The 20,485-nt window shown below is 48.0% G+C and overlaps 1 protein-coding gene across 7 annotated transcripts in view; it reads right to left on the bottom strand.

Annotated features, from left to right (window-relative positions):
* Positions 1 to 17,884, bottom strand: part of Rbp (RIMS binding protein) — a 388,544-nt gene extending 370,660 nt beyond the window's left edge. For 5 of the 7 annotated variants that reach the window (XM_089574467.1, XM_089574470.1, XM_089574469.1 and 2 more), the window contains exon 1: positions 5,628 to 6,219. Coding sequence is in view for 2 of the 7 variants with exons in the window: in XM_089574466.1 (XP_089430592.1) it covers positions 17,759 to 17,884 (126 nt within the window). In the remaining 5 variants the exon portion in view is untranslated. Of the gene's footprint in view, positions 1 to 5,627; positions 6,220 to 17,758 lie in introns of those variants that run through there. The other 2 variants (XM_089574466.1, XM_089574471.1) reach the window with 1 other exon arrangement.
* Positions 17,885 to 20,485: the final 2,601 nt, after the last annotated feature.

Here is a 20,485-nt window from a genome sequence, read left to right as displayed (position 1 = left end):
CAACAACGCATGGTGTGCGTAACTTGCCAAACGGCGTGGCTCAGAAGAAACTTCGCCTCTTCCCACCCCCGGCTCTAAACTTCCGACCAAAAGTGTACACGAAGACGACACACATACAAGCAAGGCGTTTGGATGTCTGCATGCTTTCCCGATTGTCACTGAAGCTTTTCACAGTTGTCACTGAAGAGTTTAGCATGCTCCCCGATTTCGGAGCGCGATTTAATGCCGCCCTTTCTGATATTGCTTGATTGGATAGACCGTCACTATGACGCTGCGCGAGTTGGTTCCTACCAGTTGGTCCCAGAGTCCTAAAGTCGTTGGTGTCAGCGCGACTCCTTTCTCGCGAACCAGTCGGTGGCTCTAGGCGGAGTGTGACGTGACGAGCAAAACTGTCAAAGCCAGATATATTGCTTGCGGCGCATATTTCGCGGGGCTTTGTCGCCGCGTCGTCGTCCATTACGGCTTGTCCATTGTACAAGAAAACTGTGCGCGCACTGAAGGACGTACGTTCTGTCGACAACAAATATAAGAATGAGATATAGTAAAAACAACGAAAACTAACACTGCCAGGCCCGCACCGCCAGGCAGTGTAATTTTTTCATTCTTTATATTAGCCCATTCTATCCTTTGTTATTGACATCACACAGAAGGTGGAGTGAAATACCAATTTTCCAAGAACTTAACCCCACAGAAGCATCAGATCAGAAAACCTGCACCCATTGGAAGCCGGCGGGGACCCGGCGGCAGTGGGAATCGAACCGCGCACCTCCCGCGCATGAGGCGAATACTCAAACCATGCACTAAGGCCATCGCTGCGGTAGCCTCATTCCAGGCACAGCCTGTCATCGTCGCCATCGTTATAACATACAGCGCCTATGCTCTAAGAACGATTACACCTCTCTGGGAGTGAAAAGGGAATAAACTGTCCTTTGACACACTCCTTTATAGAAGGGAGTGCGCTAGAGGACATTTTACTCCCGTTTTACTCCGTTCTGTTTAGAATGTGCAAGAGCAATGATGTAGGTATACATTACCTGCATCATTATCGGTATTAGCAGTCGCACTCACTGCTGTACAAAAGCCACTTCCATTGCTCTCCAATTGACCCTGCACTTCGCCAGCTGCCAATATCATTTACCCGCCTCACTCACTACCACCCTCTATTGAGTAACCATCGAACAACCCAACTTTCCTTTGAAGAACCTGACTGACACCACTTTCGAGGGTGAATACATTTAAGAAATAAAGGTAATCTAGCAGAACTTTTTGCTGGGCTAGTTGGTCCATTCTGACATTGGTGAAAACAGCGCGAAAGAAGAAGCCCGAAGGCGAAACGAGGAAGTGCACAGCGCTCTTTCCTGTCACTTCCTCGTTTCGCCTTCGGGCTTCTTCTTTCGCGCTGTTTTCACCAATGTAAGAAATAAAGCACGGTGCAAACCCAGCAACCCCTACTAAGAGCTCTCCGTACACCCAACCCTGATCAGTATGCTGCCACTCAGGAACAGAGAGCATCTGCTAAATGGTCGCAGCCAAAAAGGTGGCCTGCCGCAAGACTTACAAGTACGCTACAGGACGGATTTAAGGGGAGGGGTAGTTGTGGCACGTCACCCCCACAAGCAAGGAATGTTACAAAGGAAAGAAATGCTGAACACATTTTTTTTTTTTCCGAAGAAAAATGTCCTAGAAATGTATCGTTCATATGGCACCGCAACCCCCCATCCCAATCGCCCCCTCCAAGAGTGATCCCTAAATCTGCGCCCGGTAGCCTAAGATAAGCCTGCCGAACTTGAATCGCCTTTAATCTGTGCGCACCTGGCTCGTGCTCTCTGTTCTTCAATGGCAACGTACCGACCAGAGGTAGGTGCATGGAAAGTTCTGAGTGTGGGATGTTGGGATTGCAATGTGCATTTATTTTAAACTTTATTCGAGCACAGATGGGGTGTCAGTGCGGGCCTTCAATATATAAAGTAGTAGTACAAGGGGTCTTCTGTTCTAAGGGGGGGGGGGGGGGGGGGGGGGACGGGGGGGAGAGGGGGGGGGGGGTGTACATCTTCGTTTCGCCAGCTTGTTCCGCGCTAGGTCAAAAGCAGTGCAACCTTCGTGCATGACCAGGCCACCAGCCCTGGTATTATCATGCGAAGGTGTGCATGATGCATTCGCTTGTCGGAAATGGATGTACCCTTGTAGTAAGAGAGAGAGAAAGACTCTTTAATGAAAAACAGAGAATTTAGCCGGCGTTTCAATATAGCTGGCATGCTACTCTGCGTAGGGAGGGGAATTTGGGAGATAAAGACTGAAGGAGAGCAGCGTGGAAGAGGTGGAAAAAAAAACGAAGATAAAATGCGGCCATGAAATGGGTACTGAGGATGCAATGGCGAGTATTGATGTAACCTATGGAATGATGGAGTGCATAGTCCGACAAATGGGCTGACGAAGTTCACTGTATGAAGAATGCATGAAGGTAACGTGCAAGTGAATTTAGAGCTTATCGAGATGTCCAATGTCTTTTAAATATGTAAATAGAAAGTTCATTGCAAGCCTCTGTTGCCTGAAGCAGGCTAAGGGACCTAAAGCTTTGTCCATTGTTAGGGGCACTGGGCAGAGCTTCTGCATGCAATGTTCATAGTACGCACGCTCGTTAGCATACGCAGGGCACTCAAGCAGGATATGTTCCACAGTTTCTATCGCGGCACAGTTGTCACAGTGCGGACTGTCCATTTGTCTAAAACGGTATCGCAAGCCGTTTGTATATGCAGCATTCAGACGAAGTCGGTGATAAAGTGTTTCCAGTTGTCGAGGAATTCTGGGTGAGAGTCTTGATCTAAGATGTGGGTCGATTGAGTGAAGAAATTGGTACTGATGTGTCGGCAAACTCCAAAGCCGATACGTTTCTTCGTAAGCAAAACTTTTAGCCATTTGGGACGCATCAGATTTCGTGAAAAAACTTCGAATGTATCTCTGATGTTGATGGCCCTTACGGGCCGCTTCATCTGCTTTTTCATTAGACAGAATGCCACAGTGAGCAGGTACCCACTGAAATGTTATGCAGTGGCCTGCGGCAATAGCTAAATGATGTATATACCCGATGTCCAGGGATGTTTCACCAGTGCAGTATGTTACTGCACTGGTGAAGCAAATGACACCACAGAGTCGCACAGTTAGGACCACTTCCGATTTTTGCCGGTGACATGAATAACCCGAAAACTATCCTCCACTTAAATACGGGAACAGGACAAGGTGGGAGGGTATGCGGCTGCAGACAGAGTTTACATTACATGGGATGGCGCTTTGGCTTTGGTATGCTGATTCTGCCCCAAGACACCTGCAGTTGCCAAGTGAATGATGGTGCCAGTGGGTCTAGTATTTCACATGTCGCCTGCATACAAGGTCTAAAGAGTTATCCAACAATTATTCCTTGCCGGAATATAGAAGTGCAGCAGAATTATTGTGAAATACGAAACGTTAGGTGCTTTTTCACGAAAGTGACAGTATCTAAAGCAATGCGCTACATATGTTCGCCACAGTGAGGCTTGCTTATCGCGATATCACTGCATTTGGAATCTCACGAACATGAGCACGACCTCTTGGAGTTCCGCGTTATTGTATGCTCATTCCATGTCACTGCAGCTACTCAATATCATGCTTGTGCGAAACAGTAGCACGCATGCAGCTAATTATACCTCCCAGGATGGCGTACTTATCGTACGCCGCACAATTCTGGCGTACGGTTCTTATAGTAGGTTTGCGTTTCCCTCGTTCATTGAGATTTCGCTGAGTACATAGATTCCTCAGCTTCAGCACGTAAATAAGGTATTATTCTCCAGATTCTCATATGTCTAGAGTAAAGCCTCCACCTTCGGAATTTGAAGCGGCTTGAGACAGAAAGTGTCGACACACACTCCGCGTCTACTGCAGCATACACAGGATCTAACAGGGCGGTTCTCTGAAGTGCTTACAATGAATAAGAACCAAGCCAGCAACACGTTTTTGTCTAAAGTGCAAATACCTGGAAATCTTCCTTTTAAACCACCGAAGTATGTTTGAATGTGTTTCTGTTACCACCACTTCATACAGTATTTCCGTACATGGGTAAACGTTCCTTTTTTTTTTTTTTTCCAGTAGCATGAGACAGCAGATATGCCGCGATATATTCAGAGAAATTACAACCTCATGTTCAGTATGACCACGCCATGTAACATACTTCCCGGTCGGTCTGCATGTTTTTGCAGCATACCAAAAGGGACCTCTGTAGTAGCGCACTTCGTTACGATGTTTGGCCTGTTCGACTTCGCTCAGCTCGGCCGTTATCATTGTCTCATCCTCAAGTTCAACGCAGGCCGCTCTTCCACCGGACCGAGCATGCGTGCATATCTTATCAGCGCTTTAGTGCTCGTTAAATAACCTCAGTCGCACGCATGGCTCTGTCTTATCATGCTCTCGTTATTCGGCGTTCTCAGACGCGGCCGCCAGTCGCAAGTTTAGGTTGACAGCTAGATGGAGTGCCGGTGTTTCAGCCGCTGTGCACCCAGTGACACTTATTAGAATACGCGGGACTTACATAATCATTATTTAGGTACGTCGTAAAACTCTTAGTAACCATAGTAGAGCAAGCACTCTTGAAATAAGCATTTGAATGTATTTCTACATAAATACAATACATTACATGTGTAGTATTTGAATGCATTTCTACACAAATACAATATCCTACATATGTAGCTAGCCCCTACATAATCTCCGTTATACTGCTGAGAACCGTGAAAAGTCGGGTTCCTATGGAAATTTAGACTGCCTCTGAAAGTTCTCAGGTACTAGTTTCTGGCGACAATCACGATTACAGCTGCAGAAACGTGGCGAGATACGTACAGGCGCGGCCATAAGTAAGCGCAGCACGCTATTGCGTTCGAAGTGCAATCACGCTTTCTCCATCGGCAATGAAGAAGCGTTGTTTGTCTACAAGAAAGCATACCAACCTCCGCTACCAGCATGCCCGCACCACTGCTTGAAATTTCAATTAGGTGACGCGTGAAAAATATTCGAAGACAGTTGCGTGCTCCGTTTACTTTTGTCCGCGCCTGTATACAGTGGAGTCATAGTGTGCGGCTGCGATTGATTTAGAATACGTGAACTTCAAAACGCACGACAGACACCAGCTCGGCGATCTCTATTTCTATACGACAGCCTTCGCAAAACCAACATTATGACACGCGGCTTCCTAGTCAGGATACGCACTACAGTTGGCTCTATGAAAATAAACTGAACGGTGCGCGCACACGATGATAACGGTTCATACAGCGAGTATTCTTGCGCTGCAAACTGAGGCGGATCGCACTTACGCGTGCCCTCTGTTCTCTTCTACCGTTTGTTTACAAGTCGGGTACAAACCTGTTGTTTACTAGTACAGGTCGCCGACATTATTGTGAGCTGGCCCACGTGCGACACAGTCACCGTCCAAACGAACAAAAAAAAAACTTTCTGGAGCGACCTGCCTCACTTTCGTCGTTCCCAAAGAAACGAGCTGCACAAACGCCTTTGCTCATAACTCGAGGGGAAAAGAAAACAAACCCCGAAGCAAAGAAACAGAGAACAAGCACGCAGACACAAGGAAATACGAAACTTTCGCTACTCACTGTCAGCGGCCGAACCCGCCGGGCACAGGTGTTACGGCCACGGTTCGGCGGCGGCGCGACGACGTTGCCACATAGAGAAAGATATTGGTTGCCACGCGCGCTGCAGCAGAGCGCGCAACACGGCGGCTCGGAAAGGCATCACTTCCGCACTCACTCGCGCCCTCGCCACCAGCAAAAACACACACACACGCACCGAGCAATCACCACGCGCTCACAACGCATAACAAGCGCGCGCTCACGATCACCACAAATCCAAGGGCAGGGTTGTTGTCGCGTCACTTATTATAGACGGGCCGCGACGCCTCCCGAACGAATCGGCATCCTCGCTCGGTTCCCGCTACTACAAACGACGGTGTTGTCAAACGTAGCCAGCAGAGCAGGATTTGCGCAGGTATGCTCCTCGTCGTTCCAGTCACATTTTGTCACTCGACACTGCACGCACCGCGGAGACACCGGGACATCTTTTTTTCATTCGTCCTCGTCTCCAAGGTGCGCAAAAAGCACCGCACCTTGAAGCCGCACGAAAACGCGGCTCCGATACAGCAGACGCGGCCAGCAGCCGGCACGCTGTGTCGTCTGCACGGCTGACCCGACCGCGTTGGCCGCCCATTGGTCGCTCAATCGCGAGAGAGAGCGAGCAGCGAGGGCAAGGAGGAGAAAGCGCGAATTTAAAGCAACCGAAAGAGACGCTGAGGCGCTTGGGAGAGAGAAAACGAGAGAAAGAAAGAACAAAACAAAGCACAAAGCTGGAGTACGAGCTCGTGGTTGCCAGATGATACGCGTTTTCCCCCGCTGGTTTTGTTCTTACGCCGCCCCCTCTCCCCATCGTTCTGGCGCGCTCTGGAGCGCGCCATTTTGTGTCTTTTCTTGCTTGTCGCCCGAAGCCCGCGAAGCGTTTTCGCGCGCTCTGCCCAGCCCAGCTGACAGGTTCGCCGTATTGCTGTCTGTTTTTCGCTGGCTATACTCTCCTTTGTTCTCGATGCGGAAGTGGACGAAGCTCTGTTGGCACGTGATCTGTGAAAAGTAGAGTGTATGTAGTGTGTGTGCACGCTTGAGCATTATTGGCAAACGCGAGCACCGAGAACAAGAGAAAAAACGGTGCCTGGCACTGCCAGAGACAACCCTGGGGAACCTCGGTTAAAGACGCGTTAGAGCCAAGAACCAGCTTCGTGACTCCGGGCATTGCGTGACGCTGTTTCCTCGAATTTCAAAGTCCGACATTTCTTTAATCGTTTCGCGGACGCTTGAACAGCACGCAAGAGACCTTCTAGTCGGTGGTATTTCAGCACGCTCTCTCCCTTACTTCTTCTGGCAACGTGTCCTCACACCTGCCACTTGTCAGAACGACATTCAGGTTCCACTGTAGGGTGCGGCTGGCCGAATTCCACTTTAATAATTCTTTTTGTGTGTGTGAATCATGTCAGTACACAACGGTGCAGTTGGTCTTGGCTCTGTATCGTTTCCTTCAAGCGCGTTGTGTCATGTGTGTCATGTGTCACGTGTCAATGATTTTATCTTTAAGTAGCAACAAACCCAGCAAAAGCTTTTATTTGAGTTCCTTTTAGTTTCTCTGAGCAGACAGGAATAGAAGAATGTAGGGGTCAGTTAACTTACGTTTATAAAAGAAGCCAACCGTAACTTAGACCAAAGAGGGCTTGTAAACCTCTCCGCTCTGCCGGCCTTCGCATGATTGGCCTTAAAGCATGGAGGTGCGCGCTGCTTAGCGTTAAGACACCTGACTAGGATATTTCCTTTATGGTCACGGAAGAAGTTTTGCAGGTTTGAACTCCTGTCACATAATTTTTCGTCTTACTTTGACTGCCTGGAGAAACGCAGCTGAAAAAGCCGATTGTATCTGCTGGATAAACTGACCTTCAATTTCCGAGAGATGGGAAAATCAAAGGCATCTCTTGCCTCTCATTTCGTGCTTCTCGACATCCTGTGCAGAAAGAAGAATTGCTGTTGTTACAAGAAATGACAGTCATATGATGATTAACTTAATTGCTGTACGAAGCTTTTAATTTCTGCTTATCGCTGAAGAACATTGTATAACTTATGATGAGGGTTAATAGCTATATTAAAGAACCCTGTATTACTCACGCTACAGTAGGAAGAAAGAACGCATGCAGGATATCGAAGCTGCTCCAAAGCAACGAAGAAAGTGAGGTTTAAGCTTTCTGATCTGGCTCAAGCAGCGTGAAATGATGCTGGATATAGGCACACCACCGTAACGTTTTGGAGACTCATTTTTAGGCACGGACTTTCCACAAGGTCTCTGACCGGAACCTATACAGTCCTTACTGAATATCTGAATAAAATAAACAAAAGAAATTATATAGAAAAGTTTAAACCTACGAAAAATATGACGGTTTAAGCATCATCACAAAGGTCGCCGCCATTGAGATCAGCGTGCACGTTCTGTTTGCACTGCCCCGAGTGGCCGGTATACCTTTGTTCTCGTAAAATCCTTTTCCAAACGACCGGTGGAAAGTTATGCGAAGCGGGCGACTTTGGATCGGGTAGAAACAATACGGAGAGAATATGGGGGATGGGGGGGGGGGGGGGGGGGGGGGGGTAAACGGAGGAGAAGGCGAACCAAGTCGCGCAATGAACCTTTTGTCTACTGTTCCGCTTCGCGGTTCGGTGCCCGGCATACAGGCGTCTCCTCTTCCCCTTTCCACCCTCGCCCTTCGAAAAAACACTGCGCAGAGGTGAAGAAAAGAGACGCCCACATAATGGCTATAATCCCGGGCACCCCGCCCCCGTGTTCCTTTATCGCCGCTGTCATGGCATTTGAACTGCCACCGAGGGACCCACGTGTTTCATGCTGTATTCTTCGTCTGGTTGCTTCTCTCATGCAGTTTCGACGTATGACATAAAAACAAAAAAGCGGTATCAGCTACGCGGCAAACGGCCCAAAGGGAAGATCCGTAGCGACCTGAGGCCATTTTGATCAAATCTCTGTCTGTACACTTCGTGTAAGGCAATTTGTTCGTCGCTATGATTCCTTCATATCGGGCATTTACTGCTGAGGGTTATCAGTCCGTACCCTGGACGGTTGGACGGCTCCGGAATAATTTCGGCCCCCTTTTGCGTACCATCAAAACGCGGCTTCCGCGCCCGGGATAGAACCCGGGTCCTCCAGATCAGCAGCCGAACGCCTTTTACACATTGAGCAGATTAAAAAGGGGTGCTAGGCATGCTAAGGCCTGGAGTAGGTCGTAATGCCTCCGAATGAAACCTGCTCTTTGTAGAATCAAAAGCTGTTGGTGCATTCGTGGGTCGGAAGCGTGAACGACGTGCTGGACAGGTGGGACATTCCGAATAGCCCAAGTATGCCCGTTCATGTGCGCCTCTGCGACATTGTATATGCGCAATTTAATCTCAGCCGCTTAATTCCCTACCGCTTCTCCCGATGATTAGCAGCATGCCACAGTTTCATTACAAGTCCTCAAAGCATGCTTTCTTGAATAAATTTTCTCTTCCTCAGGGACAAATGCTCTAGCTTGTGAACGATATTTTTTTTTAACTTTGCGCAAACTTACATTGCACACTTGTGCACTTTTAACTTTATCGTGATTCGCCATTCAGCATGTAGTAAGTTAAACCTCGCTATAACGAAGCCGGATATAGCGAACTAATGGATATAACGAAGTAATCAAATTTTCTTTGAAATTTCTGTAGAAATCAATGTATGCGAAACCTCAACTTAACGAACCAAATTTTTCTTCCAGTTGATAAACGAACCTCTCTTACATGGGAACGATCATTTATAGTAAGTACTTCATACAGATTAAGTCGATCACTGATGGTCCGCGATACTACATAGCACGCGATCGCTAGGCAGCTCAAAGCTACGCATCCGAAAGGCTTTCTACTCAGCTTTTTTTTATTATTTTATTTTTGCCTCCCCTCTTCTTCGCAAGCCACGACGTAATTAAGGGTATCAGTGGTGAAGCCTAGTCTGTTGACCGTGAAGGCGCAGTAGCATGGATTCAAACAGCCATTGGATCGCTGCTAGAATTGTACAGCGAGGGGGACTTCTTCAACGCGGATGAGACCACGCTCTTCAATCAGATGTTTCCTCAGAAGACACTCACATTTCGAAGTGAAAGCTGTCGTGGAGGCAAGCTCTGTTATGATGAAAATTCTCATAACAAAGTAATTTCGACTCCTCCTTCCACTTCGTTGGAACGGAATTTGACTCTATTACCATGCATGCCTGCTCGATACGAAGACATTTAGGGTACGAATTAAGTAGGTTTCGTATCACTATATAGAGCACCCGCAAAATGCTCTAGTCAAGGTTGCTGCTGAAAGACAAAAAAAAAAAAAGAATTGTGTGTGTAGGAAGGGGAGGGGGGGGGGGGGGTGTAAGGAGAGGTTTTTGTGAGTTGAGTGTGGACACTGTACTTTCCGTACACCACTAACGGAACCAGCGTGCAGTATCAAAGCTGAAATCAAGACATGGAAAGAACCGCCATCGTTAACAAGCCAAACTATGCCTCTTGAAAGCAATCGCCCCAAAGAATTTCCTAAGCTCAAACACACAGCACGGGTCCAAAGTTTAGGGGTACCTTCCAAGGTGGTGTAGGTTTGCAACAAGGAGTAATTACTCATTACCATCCACCAAAGCGCAGCCATACATATACTGATGAAAGTTATACAGCTTTCTCAGGAACTTCGTACTTACAGAAAAAAAAAATCGCTTTGTAGCCTTATGGATGCCCTTAGGTGGATGCGAAAGGGTGATTACTCCTTTACTGCAAACACTCAGCATGTTTTTAACTGCATTCAGTGGAAAATCGACTAAATAGTATGTTGATTAAAGCAAGCATTTCCATGGCGTCAAGTGAGCTTTCCAAGGACACTCTACAGTCATGGCACATGCTGAATGCATCGTTGTCAACCGATGTTGTGGATTCTGCTTACATAAACTCAAGGTTTTGTCGTTTACTTGGAGGAAACTAATCACAGAAACGTGATGCAGTAATGACACATTAAAAGAAAGGGGCAGTGGGTATCTTTTCGACATTTTTGTTTACAAACATATTTCGATAGAAAATGCTATATGCTCTGTTAAAAGCCAGCAACTCCCTCATTAGGGCCTTTATTAGTAGTCAACGTAATTAAGCGCAACTTTTTGCGAGATGTCGCTGTAAATTAGGAACGATATGTCACATAAACGAAAAAAATAACTCAAAGAAAACGTAACTTCTTTTACGGCACAAGGTTACAAATTTAAAACTTTTATATCACATAAACAAATAAAACTGAAAGAAAACGCATAATGCATCACGTTTGGGAGGAGCGTTTGCCGAAGCAAAAATTAATTCCGGATTGTCGTTATCAGTCACAACATTTCCAGAGCCGATTTTAACCCCGCAATGGTGGGGCCTGAAGAGGCAAGTATTGTTTAATATATTGCGCCCTGCCGTTTCAGAAAGCGCATATTCACCATAGTGCTTTTTTTTTTTTTTGTGGCCAGTACAACACATTACTCACGTTAATGAAAACGGGCGCCTAAGCCTATTGAACGGTGTGAGATAAGAATAAGCGCATCGTATCACCGTGAAATGCTAGACACTCTAACTCAAAACTCATCCCCCATGTTTCTGCGAAATATGAATGGAAACACATCAACTTAAGGTAAACTCCGTTGAAATTGCGGCTCCCCGGTGATTTGAAACCTTTTTTCTATCACTCTTTGCTGCTCAGTATTTTCAACAGAGAAGCAAAGGTCACGGGAGTACAATTCGGATATCGTAGACCACAGTAAACGTACACGTGGCGACGTACGTACGTGTACAGTCAAGGGCAAAAGTATGTGGGATGACAATTCGCGGTGAAAAATTTATTTCCACGTTGTGAGGCAGAACTTGTCAATGAAAAGTGTAGATACATGAAAAGACATGCGTGCCCCTTCCGCCGGAACAAATACTAGCAGAGTGGCGCTGTCGAGGCAAGGCGGTGCAAAAAATTTTTTTTCCTTGAATCAGCATTCCGCAAACATTTGTTTATGACTGTACACGCACTTCAAGGCTCGACCATAGCTGATTTTGCGACTGTTACAAAGCGAGTTGCAAACACAGGCGTGCAATGCTGCGCAGGATCGGAGGAAGCTACGCAAGCATCAAAGGTAATCTTCCCATTATTGGAAATGTATTAGTATGGATGTAGTGAAACCATCCATTTCTAATACTGGGCAGGTTTCCTGTGCTGCCTGGGTTCGATTTTTCTACTTCCGTTTCAATTTCGACACGGCCACTACAAAAAAAAAATTTAATTGACTCTCGACAACTTCACACAGTTGCTAGTGCAACTGGTGCAAGGAGTAACGAGTGCAACAAATGGATTTATAATGCCAAAATTAACAGAAATACAAACATCGGCAAAGCCAGTGGTTTGACTGGCACTCGTTCTTCCATACTTGGCATCCCGCAGCAACTTGCGTTCGAAGCGAAGGTGGATGAAACTACAGCGTCTTCCCTGATACTGCAGCGTGAGTTAGCTTTGTTGAGCATGCCGGAAAGGGCGAAGACATTTCACTTCCTACCATAGGGAGGAAACGGAAGGAGTTTGCGAAGCCCTGAAGAGAGCAGCTGGCGGAATTGCTCAGGCAAATGAGCGGTTCATCGACCGGCGTCACGGGTTCAGACGAGGTGATAGACTCTGTCATCTCTCTCTCTCTCTCTTTTTTTTGCTATCCTCATACTCTATAGTAAGTACACGTTGTCTACAAGTGCAAATCGCCGACACGCTGTACTAAAACACAAAAAAGAAATCTTAATGTCGATACATCAGTGACACGACGTTCGTTTTACGGTTCACTGACACTGCAGCTACAAGGCGTACTGCGTCGTTCGATACCGCGCATGATAGCAAGAGTGCCGATCATAAGCCCTCTTGTACCTCTCATGGTCAGTGTTTAGTATGTCCCGGACTACAATACCATGCTCGAGTTTTTAATGACCCCTCGGCAATCCCACTACACTCTAAACGCGAAAGGAGTGAAAAGGGAGAAAGCTCTTCTCTAGCGCTCTCCCTTCAAGGGGCATGCAGGTATGATGTATAACGCTACTGTGCGTGTCTAATCGGGCTTATCCTCCTCTCCTCCGGGCTACACCGCTGAAGCTGGGCGTTTTTTAAACACCAAAATGGCGCCCGTGACGTCACGTGAATACCTCCCATACAAATGCGGGCGATGCTCGTATACCTGCTAATAAAAATGGCGGGCTTCTTCTCACCGAAATTCAGAAAACATTCTCGGTAGGCAGAATTTCAAAATTTGCCGTGTTCATTCACAGAGGATTGCTCCCTATGCTTATAATAACTGGCACGCCAGATCTCCTTCGAGTTATTTTGACTCGCCTACGAGAACGTTTCGAAAGCAGTTCGGTAAGCCTGAAGTTCGTATTAATTCGTACCTCCGACGGCGATTCACATACGCCTTTCAGGCTCTCTGGGGCGCACCGCAATCCGCTGCTTAGCAGAGAAAAGTTTGTTTCCATCCCGTCGACACGAGCCATTCTTCTGCAGAAACCTAGACATGCAAGTCTTTAGGTTTCTGTCATCCACGAGATCGCCAATTTAGGTTGTCCTTAGTGATAAACTGTCTTTAGCTATAACCCTTGTTATCATACCGCTCATGTACCTGTGTAAGGGCTCAGCACCTACAGATCGACAGTAAAGGACAATCTCAAATCCTGTACGGATAAAAATGAGCCCAGCGAGTATACTTAGAGGAGGTTAAAGGTATGAGGTACGTACGTACGTACGTACGTACTACGTACATACGTACTATCGGGTACTATGGTCTCCAGGCCGCGTCATCAAGGACCGAAGCCGATAGCTCTGCGATTAGCGGCTGGCTGGGGACCACATTTGACGAAGGGAAAGTCGGACTAGCGTGCTTTTATGTGTGCTACAGTGATAGCAAGTGATCGCATGCAAACATGGCAGCTATTAGCCAAAATCGCTTTTCTCGCGTCCTGGAAACTTTTGTTCCCGACAGTGCTCCTTCGTCTCTAGGCATGAGCGACCGTCTAGTCCTTCAACTAAACTACTCGCAGTCCTGTACTGCAAACGGTTGAGTACTTTCACTGAAGTTCATTATCGCTATCCTTTACAGTGACCCGCAGTTTGCAAGAATAAAGTCAAGCGAACAATCCGCGTTGTCACACAAAATGAATTCAGACATTCGAGTATTATGTATTAGCTAAAAAGACGCATTCTGAGATTACCTGATTATCGCGACATAGTATCAGTGGATAACACCAAAGCTGTTCGCCATCTGAAGAGCTTCATGACGTGAGAACACGTTAGACGTTTTTAGAAGCCTCATTTGATAGGCGCACTGCTATCTCTTCGGTGATCAGACTAGATATCTGAGAGACAAGTTTCAAGATTTGAGATTCAGTACTTAGAGATCACTTGCTGTAATTACTTTATATTCCATTTACGTGACCCATTTTCATGAATAAACATTTATGAAAAATGAACTCAAATGAGGACCCAAGTCGGTGTCAGCTGTTTGCTATAACAAACAGCAATTCAGTACTTCAGTACAATTCAGTACGTAAGGATCACTTGCTGAATTACTTTGTATTCCATACACGTGATCTATTTTTACGAATAAACAATATTAAAAATTAACTCAAACCAGGACCCAAGTCTGTATTAGCTGTTTGCCGTAACAAACAACAACGACGACAACATTTTCATACAACACCCAGAAATGGTTATCAGTCATCTTGTTCCAGCAATGAGGTAGCGAAGTTTAGTGCCCGCAAATTACTAACTAGAAATATCAGCGGGGAGCAAAGAAAAGTGCAAGAAAGTGATTTCGCGAAGAGGGAGAGAAAGAGAGTGGGAAAGAGAGCCGTTTGCCGTATTGACCGTCGCGACCGTTACGGGCGTCGGCGCACGTTCCGGCACCGCATTCTTGTCCCCGCACACTGCCGTCGCCACAGTTTCGCGCGTGTCGATGCACTTGTAATAGGCGCCCGCGAGTTCATTCTCGGAAACGATAGAGGGGAGGGAGAGAGAGAAGGCGTCGCGCCGTGGGCAACCTCCTCTCCGTCCGCCGGACAACGGCGAAAGAGAAAAGAGGCGCGCAACGTTAATACCGGTTGCGCAACTTTAAGCAGAAAAGGGGGGGGGGGGGGGGGGGCTGCAGACCCGGACAGCCATACAAGTGGGAATGGGGGGACGCTGGTATTGGCGTATGAAGGGAGGAAGGCGTGTGGAGGGCGCAGCAGTATTTGGGAGAGGAGGGTGAACGGTCTCGGCGGTGGTGGTTGTGGCTGTGGTGGTGGGCTTGGCAGTCCAGGCAGACGGCACCCTGCCCGATGGGGACCTCGTGCCCTCACCCGAAAACAACCCCCGCCCTTTATGCTTGCTTGTTGGAGCAGCCAACTCGCAGGAGACAGCCGCGGTGCAGGAATCCTGACAAGTGCCCCGCTCGGTTCGCACGCGGAGGTCACCCCTGGACCGGCACTGTAGCGGAGGCACCTCTTTTGCATGTGTAGAAGCACTACCCGGCAGCGAGTCGTGCTGGTCCCGGTGATGTCGCATTTGACGGTGCGTTCCGAATCACAGCAGTTTAAAGAGCTCAGCGCATAGCATGTGGTTGTTCCCTTTCATGACGTACTACGTTGTTTCATGATATACGTCACATGACTTACGTCATGTACGTACGTCACTTTCATGACGTACGTCAAATACGTCATGACGAATTTGCTTCTCGCCATGATTCTGTAGTGATTTGCTTCTGGGCTATGCAATATGGCTCGTTTCTGCAAAGGTCTCACATCTCTCGAAAGTACGTGCAACTCTCGCCCTAAATCCTCAGAAGAAGCGAGGAATCCAGCATATAGTGAAGTGCACTCCAGTAAAATGCGTTGGGGGTTAGTTGGTGCATTGAATTCTCAGAGTTTTAGCGCACAAAAATACGACACGTGAAGACAAGAAAGACAGGACAGGAAGCTCTCTGTCCTGTCTTTCTTGTCTTCACAAGAAGTGTCCATTGTTGGTGCCGTAATGACAATGCGAGTCTCTGAAGCTCCTGACCCACTGAAAATGGAAGAACGGGAATGTCAAAAAAGTGTGAAGATAGAGCAGCCTGCTACGGCACATAAACACTGCACAAATGCAGGATGCAAATGTAGAGATAATATATTTTAAACCAGTGACACAAATAACAAGCATTGAAATAAAACTGAGATTGTGACATCAAGGTATCTCGACCAGGACCATTCACTGCCAGTACGACCTGCAGTAGGCAGGCCGTATGCACCGAGTACTTGCCTTTTGGCATTGCGTCAGAACCAATTCGCGTTTTCTCTAACCCGCTTAATTCGAACCTCTGGTTTATTCGAACTGACCCTTGGTACCGTCTACATTAGGTGCAGCTCTGCAGCTAGCTCTGCGTAATTAGAACAAACTTTCGGCCCCTTTCGAATTGTAATCGAGATTCGGCTGCAATTGTTTGGAAGCATTCACAAAACTATCATCTCGCGCGAAAATCATACATGGCGCTGATCATAACGCTTGGCGAAAGATACAATAACAGCCCAGCATCTCCTCTCACTAGAGGCCCGCCGACATAACTGGCAAGCAGCACTTGTAGCTGATAAAAGGCGCCAATTCAAAAGAAACAAATTTGCACGGACGCCCTTCTTAGCGAGTAATTAACGCAGTTCCGGGCACTATAGTGCGGCAACACCAAAAAAAAAAAAAACACAACGCATCATTGCAAATAAACGGAACAACACAGCAACAAGTGAAACAAGCGTAACACTGTAAGGCATAAGTGGCGTAGTTATTTCGAGCATGCTATACTATGTTATGGATGACGACCCATTACTCTTACGGCATAGAGAACAAAGCCGTTTGCTAAGTGTTTTCACGACCCCACTTCATTCAGCGGCTTGCATTCCGAACCACGAACAAATTTTCGACAAGGCTGCAAATGAAGCAAACAAAAAACTAATTAGAGACTCTGCCCGTTTGGACAAGTTATAGTAATGAATGGAAGCGCAGAACCGTTCATCTTAGTTTCTGAAAGCAAAAAAAGCAGTCTTACTCCGCCTCCCCATCAACATAAGCAGCATTACCGGGTACAATCTTTGTTAGTGGTTAACGGTTGACCGTCCGAGAAACAGTATAGGTGACGGCTTCGTGATGTGACAATAAAGACAGAAATGATCACATACGATCACAACGGAAAGCGTATTGTTTCCCACAAGTGATTTATAAAGTCCTTTTTTTTTGTCTTTGGAAACCGGTACATGGAATGCTGAAATCACAGCTGCAGCTTGTGACAGTTAATGTAAACGCGCGACCGGAGCTGTAGCGACCTAGACGAGTCTATTTCGAATTGTATGGCAGTCCAAACTAAACAGCACTACCTGCATCTAGTATGCTGCAGATGGCAGTGCAGTACTGTGTTTTTTGCTGCGGAACAGTTCGGCGCTGCAGAACGGTCTACAGAAATAGTACGGTACGGTACTATTTCCTAGTAATGCGCTAATAAGTTTCACAGTGTAACATTATCATGCTGCAGAATCAAATTAACCAAATCTCTTTAAGGAGTACCACGTACGCTCACAGTTTAGGATCATGAGTAACGGAGAGCTATCGTAAGTGCCCGAAAGTACACCTTCCTTACGAAGATCACAGCATTCAGAGCCGCGACACGTAGGCCGGCGACCGTTGAATACACCCTCAGAACACAAATTTCTACTTGGAAGACCAGCAGGCTACACCTCATCCTACCTCCAAATTCGTGCACAAAATTCGACACACCTCCCCTCCATGCGTTCTCGCACAACCAACCGCGTCTCCGTTTTCCACCCCCTCCCTGCATGGCTTCCAAGCAACCAGCGTGATCGTCGGCTCGGCGAGATATCCCTTCCGTTTTGTCACGGCCGCTCACGAGGAAGCGAACAGCAGCACACGTCGTTGCCGATACTTCAATATGTGACCGGACAGCTCGTTCAGAGCTCGTGACACAGCACGCTACTCTGATATCTCCTTCACGGAGCGCGAGCACCGCTTGCATGATAGATTGGGAGGAGGAAAGAGAATGAGGATAGCAAAGGGAGAAAGTAAACAAAAAGGAATCTTACGCTTTGTCGGCCGCGGCGGCAGCCAGCAGAGGCTGAGGCGAGTATCAGCAGCTTGTCGGCGGAGGCGTAGACAGCTTCGATTGGCTCGATTGGCTTCGGCCCGCCGCGTACCAGGAGGCCGACCATGGTCGCCGTGTAGCGGCGTACAGCCGTGTCCACTCGTCGAAACCGTCGTCCACTGTGGGTATGCGCACTTACGCGTTCGCGTCCGGTCAACGGACTGCTGCGAGCGGTGCTGGCGGTGCGAGGTGCGGCGGCGGCGGCGGCGAGACCGGCGCCACCGGTGTCTGTGTGCGCGCACTTTCGTCCTCTTGCTGCTGCCGCCGCTTTTCTCTATGTTTATTTTTTTTCCCCGCTGCTGGCTCGACCTCCTCGTCCGAGTGACGCGGAACAGTGGCCACGAGGATCGCGCCAGCGCGGACGCGTGCCAGTGGGAAAAAGAAAACGCAGTGTTTTTTTTTTAATTTATTTTTCTCCGCCGTGTTGCTGACGGCGAGGCGGGCCGTCACGTTGCCTGAGTGCAGATTGAATTACCTTCGGCTGTCGTCCTGCCTGGGATACAACAGAGAGAAAGAGAGACTGTACGTAATTGTCGGTGACGTCACAGTTTTATTGTTTCGTTATACGCGTATGAAAACCGTCCGGAAACACCTGTTGCTAGCGCGGGTTTTGCACAGGCGTGCCGGTTTTGCAGCGCATTGTGCTGGTTAGAGTGCCGCGCTTTGCTCTGCGCTGCCATTTCTTTCTGGCGGTAGCAACCGCTATGTGTCAGCTGACAAATATGCCTTACGACTCATTCAGCTCTAAGTTTCCTGAGTCTTAGTCTCCTTGGGAAACTAATGGGTTTGCAGCTAGGCTACTGGGCAAACCTGGCACCATTCTAAAAGAAAAAAACTTTACTGCAACGTACATCAAGCATCGATGTGTCCTGCGCCACAGTAAGCAAAGCAGGCTTCTCCCATGCTAACTAGGCCTGCCAGTCGGAGGAGACAGGTATAGATGAGGAGGGGGGGGGGGGGGGGGGGGGGGGGGCTGAATGAGGGAGAAAAGGGAATGATCCACACTATCATAGGGCCCGGCGCCATTAGCATAAGCAGGAGTAAATTGCTGTGCTAAGCTATAGTTAAAGGCTAGACATCCATACATAACCTGACACCATTTCTACAAGACAAAGCTGATGTGCTTATTAGAAAGGCGACTGCCTCAGCGCTCCGCCTACCGCAATCCGTGCAGAAATCCCTTGCTCGCAACGGGCTCGCACAATAAAATCTCTCGGAATTACTCGAAGCCCAACGAAGCAGCCAGGTACTTAGACTAACCCGCACAGAAACCAGCCAACACTTAATGCGGCATCCACACCTGCCCCCCCCCCCCCCCCTTTCCCAAATTCTTACCTGCACCCAACTATCAAATCATCCCACCTGACATGCAGGGCCAACTGCGCATCAAACCACTACCCAGAAATATGAACCCCGAGCTGGACAGGTGCGGACCCAGGCCCGAGCCCACGAGGATGGCACCTTCGGGACCGTAGCCAGCCTCCACGTCAACAACACTACGGAGGCTGAGGGTGCTGCCATCGTCTTGGCCCTCATACACGCTACACAAGATCCCGGCGTCACTGAAATCTGCATCGACTCGCAAGCTGCATACCGTCACTATCAGCAAATCATTATCACACCACCTCACCATACACGGCATTCAAAATACAGTGTGGTCTGGTGGCAACTGCACACAAACTGCTACATCTCATCTTATGTCTTTCATTGCGACCACCCCACCTTGACCCACCATTTTGCTCAACCTGTGGGAGGCCAAGGCCACCCTTATATGTGGCAGTGCCCCCAACCCTTGCCAGTTCCCCCATGTCCAACCCATCCCGCTCCTCATGGGAGGCCGCTCTGCGAGCTGGTCAACCAGCTGACCAAACATGCCTAGCGGACAGCCCAGGCGTCAAGCCCAGGCCCGTGGACTCTTGGACAAGAAGGAGCCCAACTTTGAGGACCTTTTGTTCTTTTCTTAAAATAAAGCTGTTCCTTCTCCTCCTCTTCTACCTTTTAATAATGGTTTCCTTATTGGTTCCTTCAGACCCTGTGCTCTAAGATCATTTTTAATACCGCACTGTACATATTCAACTTTCCGCAGACCATACACACCCCACGAGTTTTTATTGCTTTAGACAAATTCACCTCGCAACATGCCTTAAATGTCTATGTTCACCATTAAAGCGGTTCTTGGCGCTCTTTGGCCACATGTTGTACTTGAATTATACTTAGAAATTCAACGTCATCATAATCATCATCACATTCAACTATGATTCCGGCTGCGACTAGGTCTCCAGGTCACCGATGCGCAATTTCTCGCAGCTTTGCCTGGTTGCATTACACAACCGACAGGCTGGAACCAGCAGATACTGGTGACAGCGAGCCCTCCTCGCATTTGTTATAGTGCACACGAAGCGTCCTGGGTGCCGTATGAATCATTGCAAGACGTTTACCTTGGCCGCAGGTTAGAAGAGCGGCCAGTTCTGCAAAACCTGGTTTTCCACCCACTCCTCTTAGTGATCGTTGTCTTCTTTGGCGAGCTGCGGCTACGGGGTGAGGGCAATCGGGAGGTCAAGGATAGTGTTCGTTCCGGCCCGTCAGGTGGGGACAGGACCGTGGTTAGCATAGGATGAAGGCTCAACTAGCCCCTGATGATTAAAAGTCTCTGTTGGTAGAACGCTCG

The sequence above is a fragment of the Amblyomma mixtum genome, chromosome 2 (genome assembly GCF_055824585.1).
Source record: "Amblyomma mixtum isolate Tamu chromosome 2, ASM5582458v1, whole genome shotgun sequence".
NCBI classification, from domain to species: Eukaryota; Metazoa; Arthropoda; class Arachnida; order Ixodida; family Ixodidae; genus Amblyomma; species Amblyomma mixtum.
The sequence above is the reverse complement of the archived record's forward strand: the minus strand, read 5'-3'. Positions and strand labels throughout refer to the sequence as shown.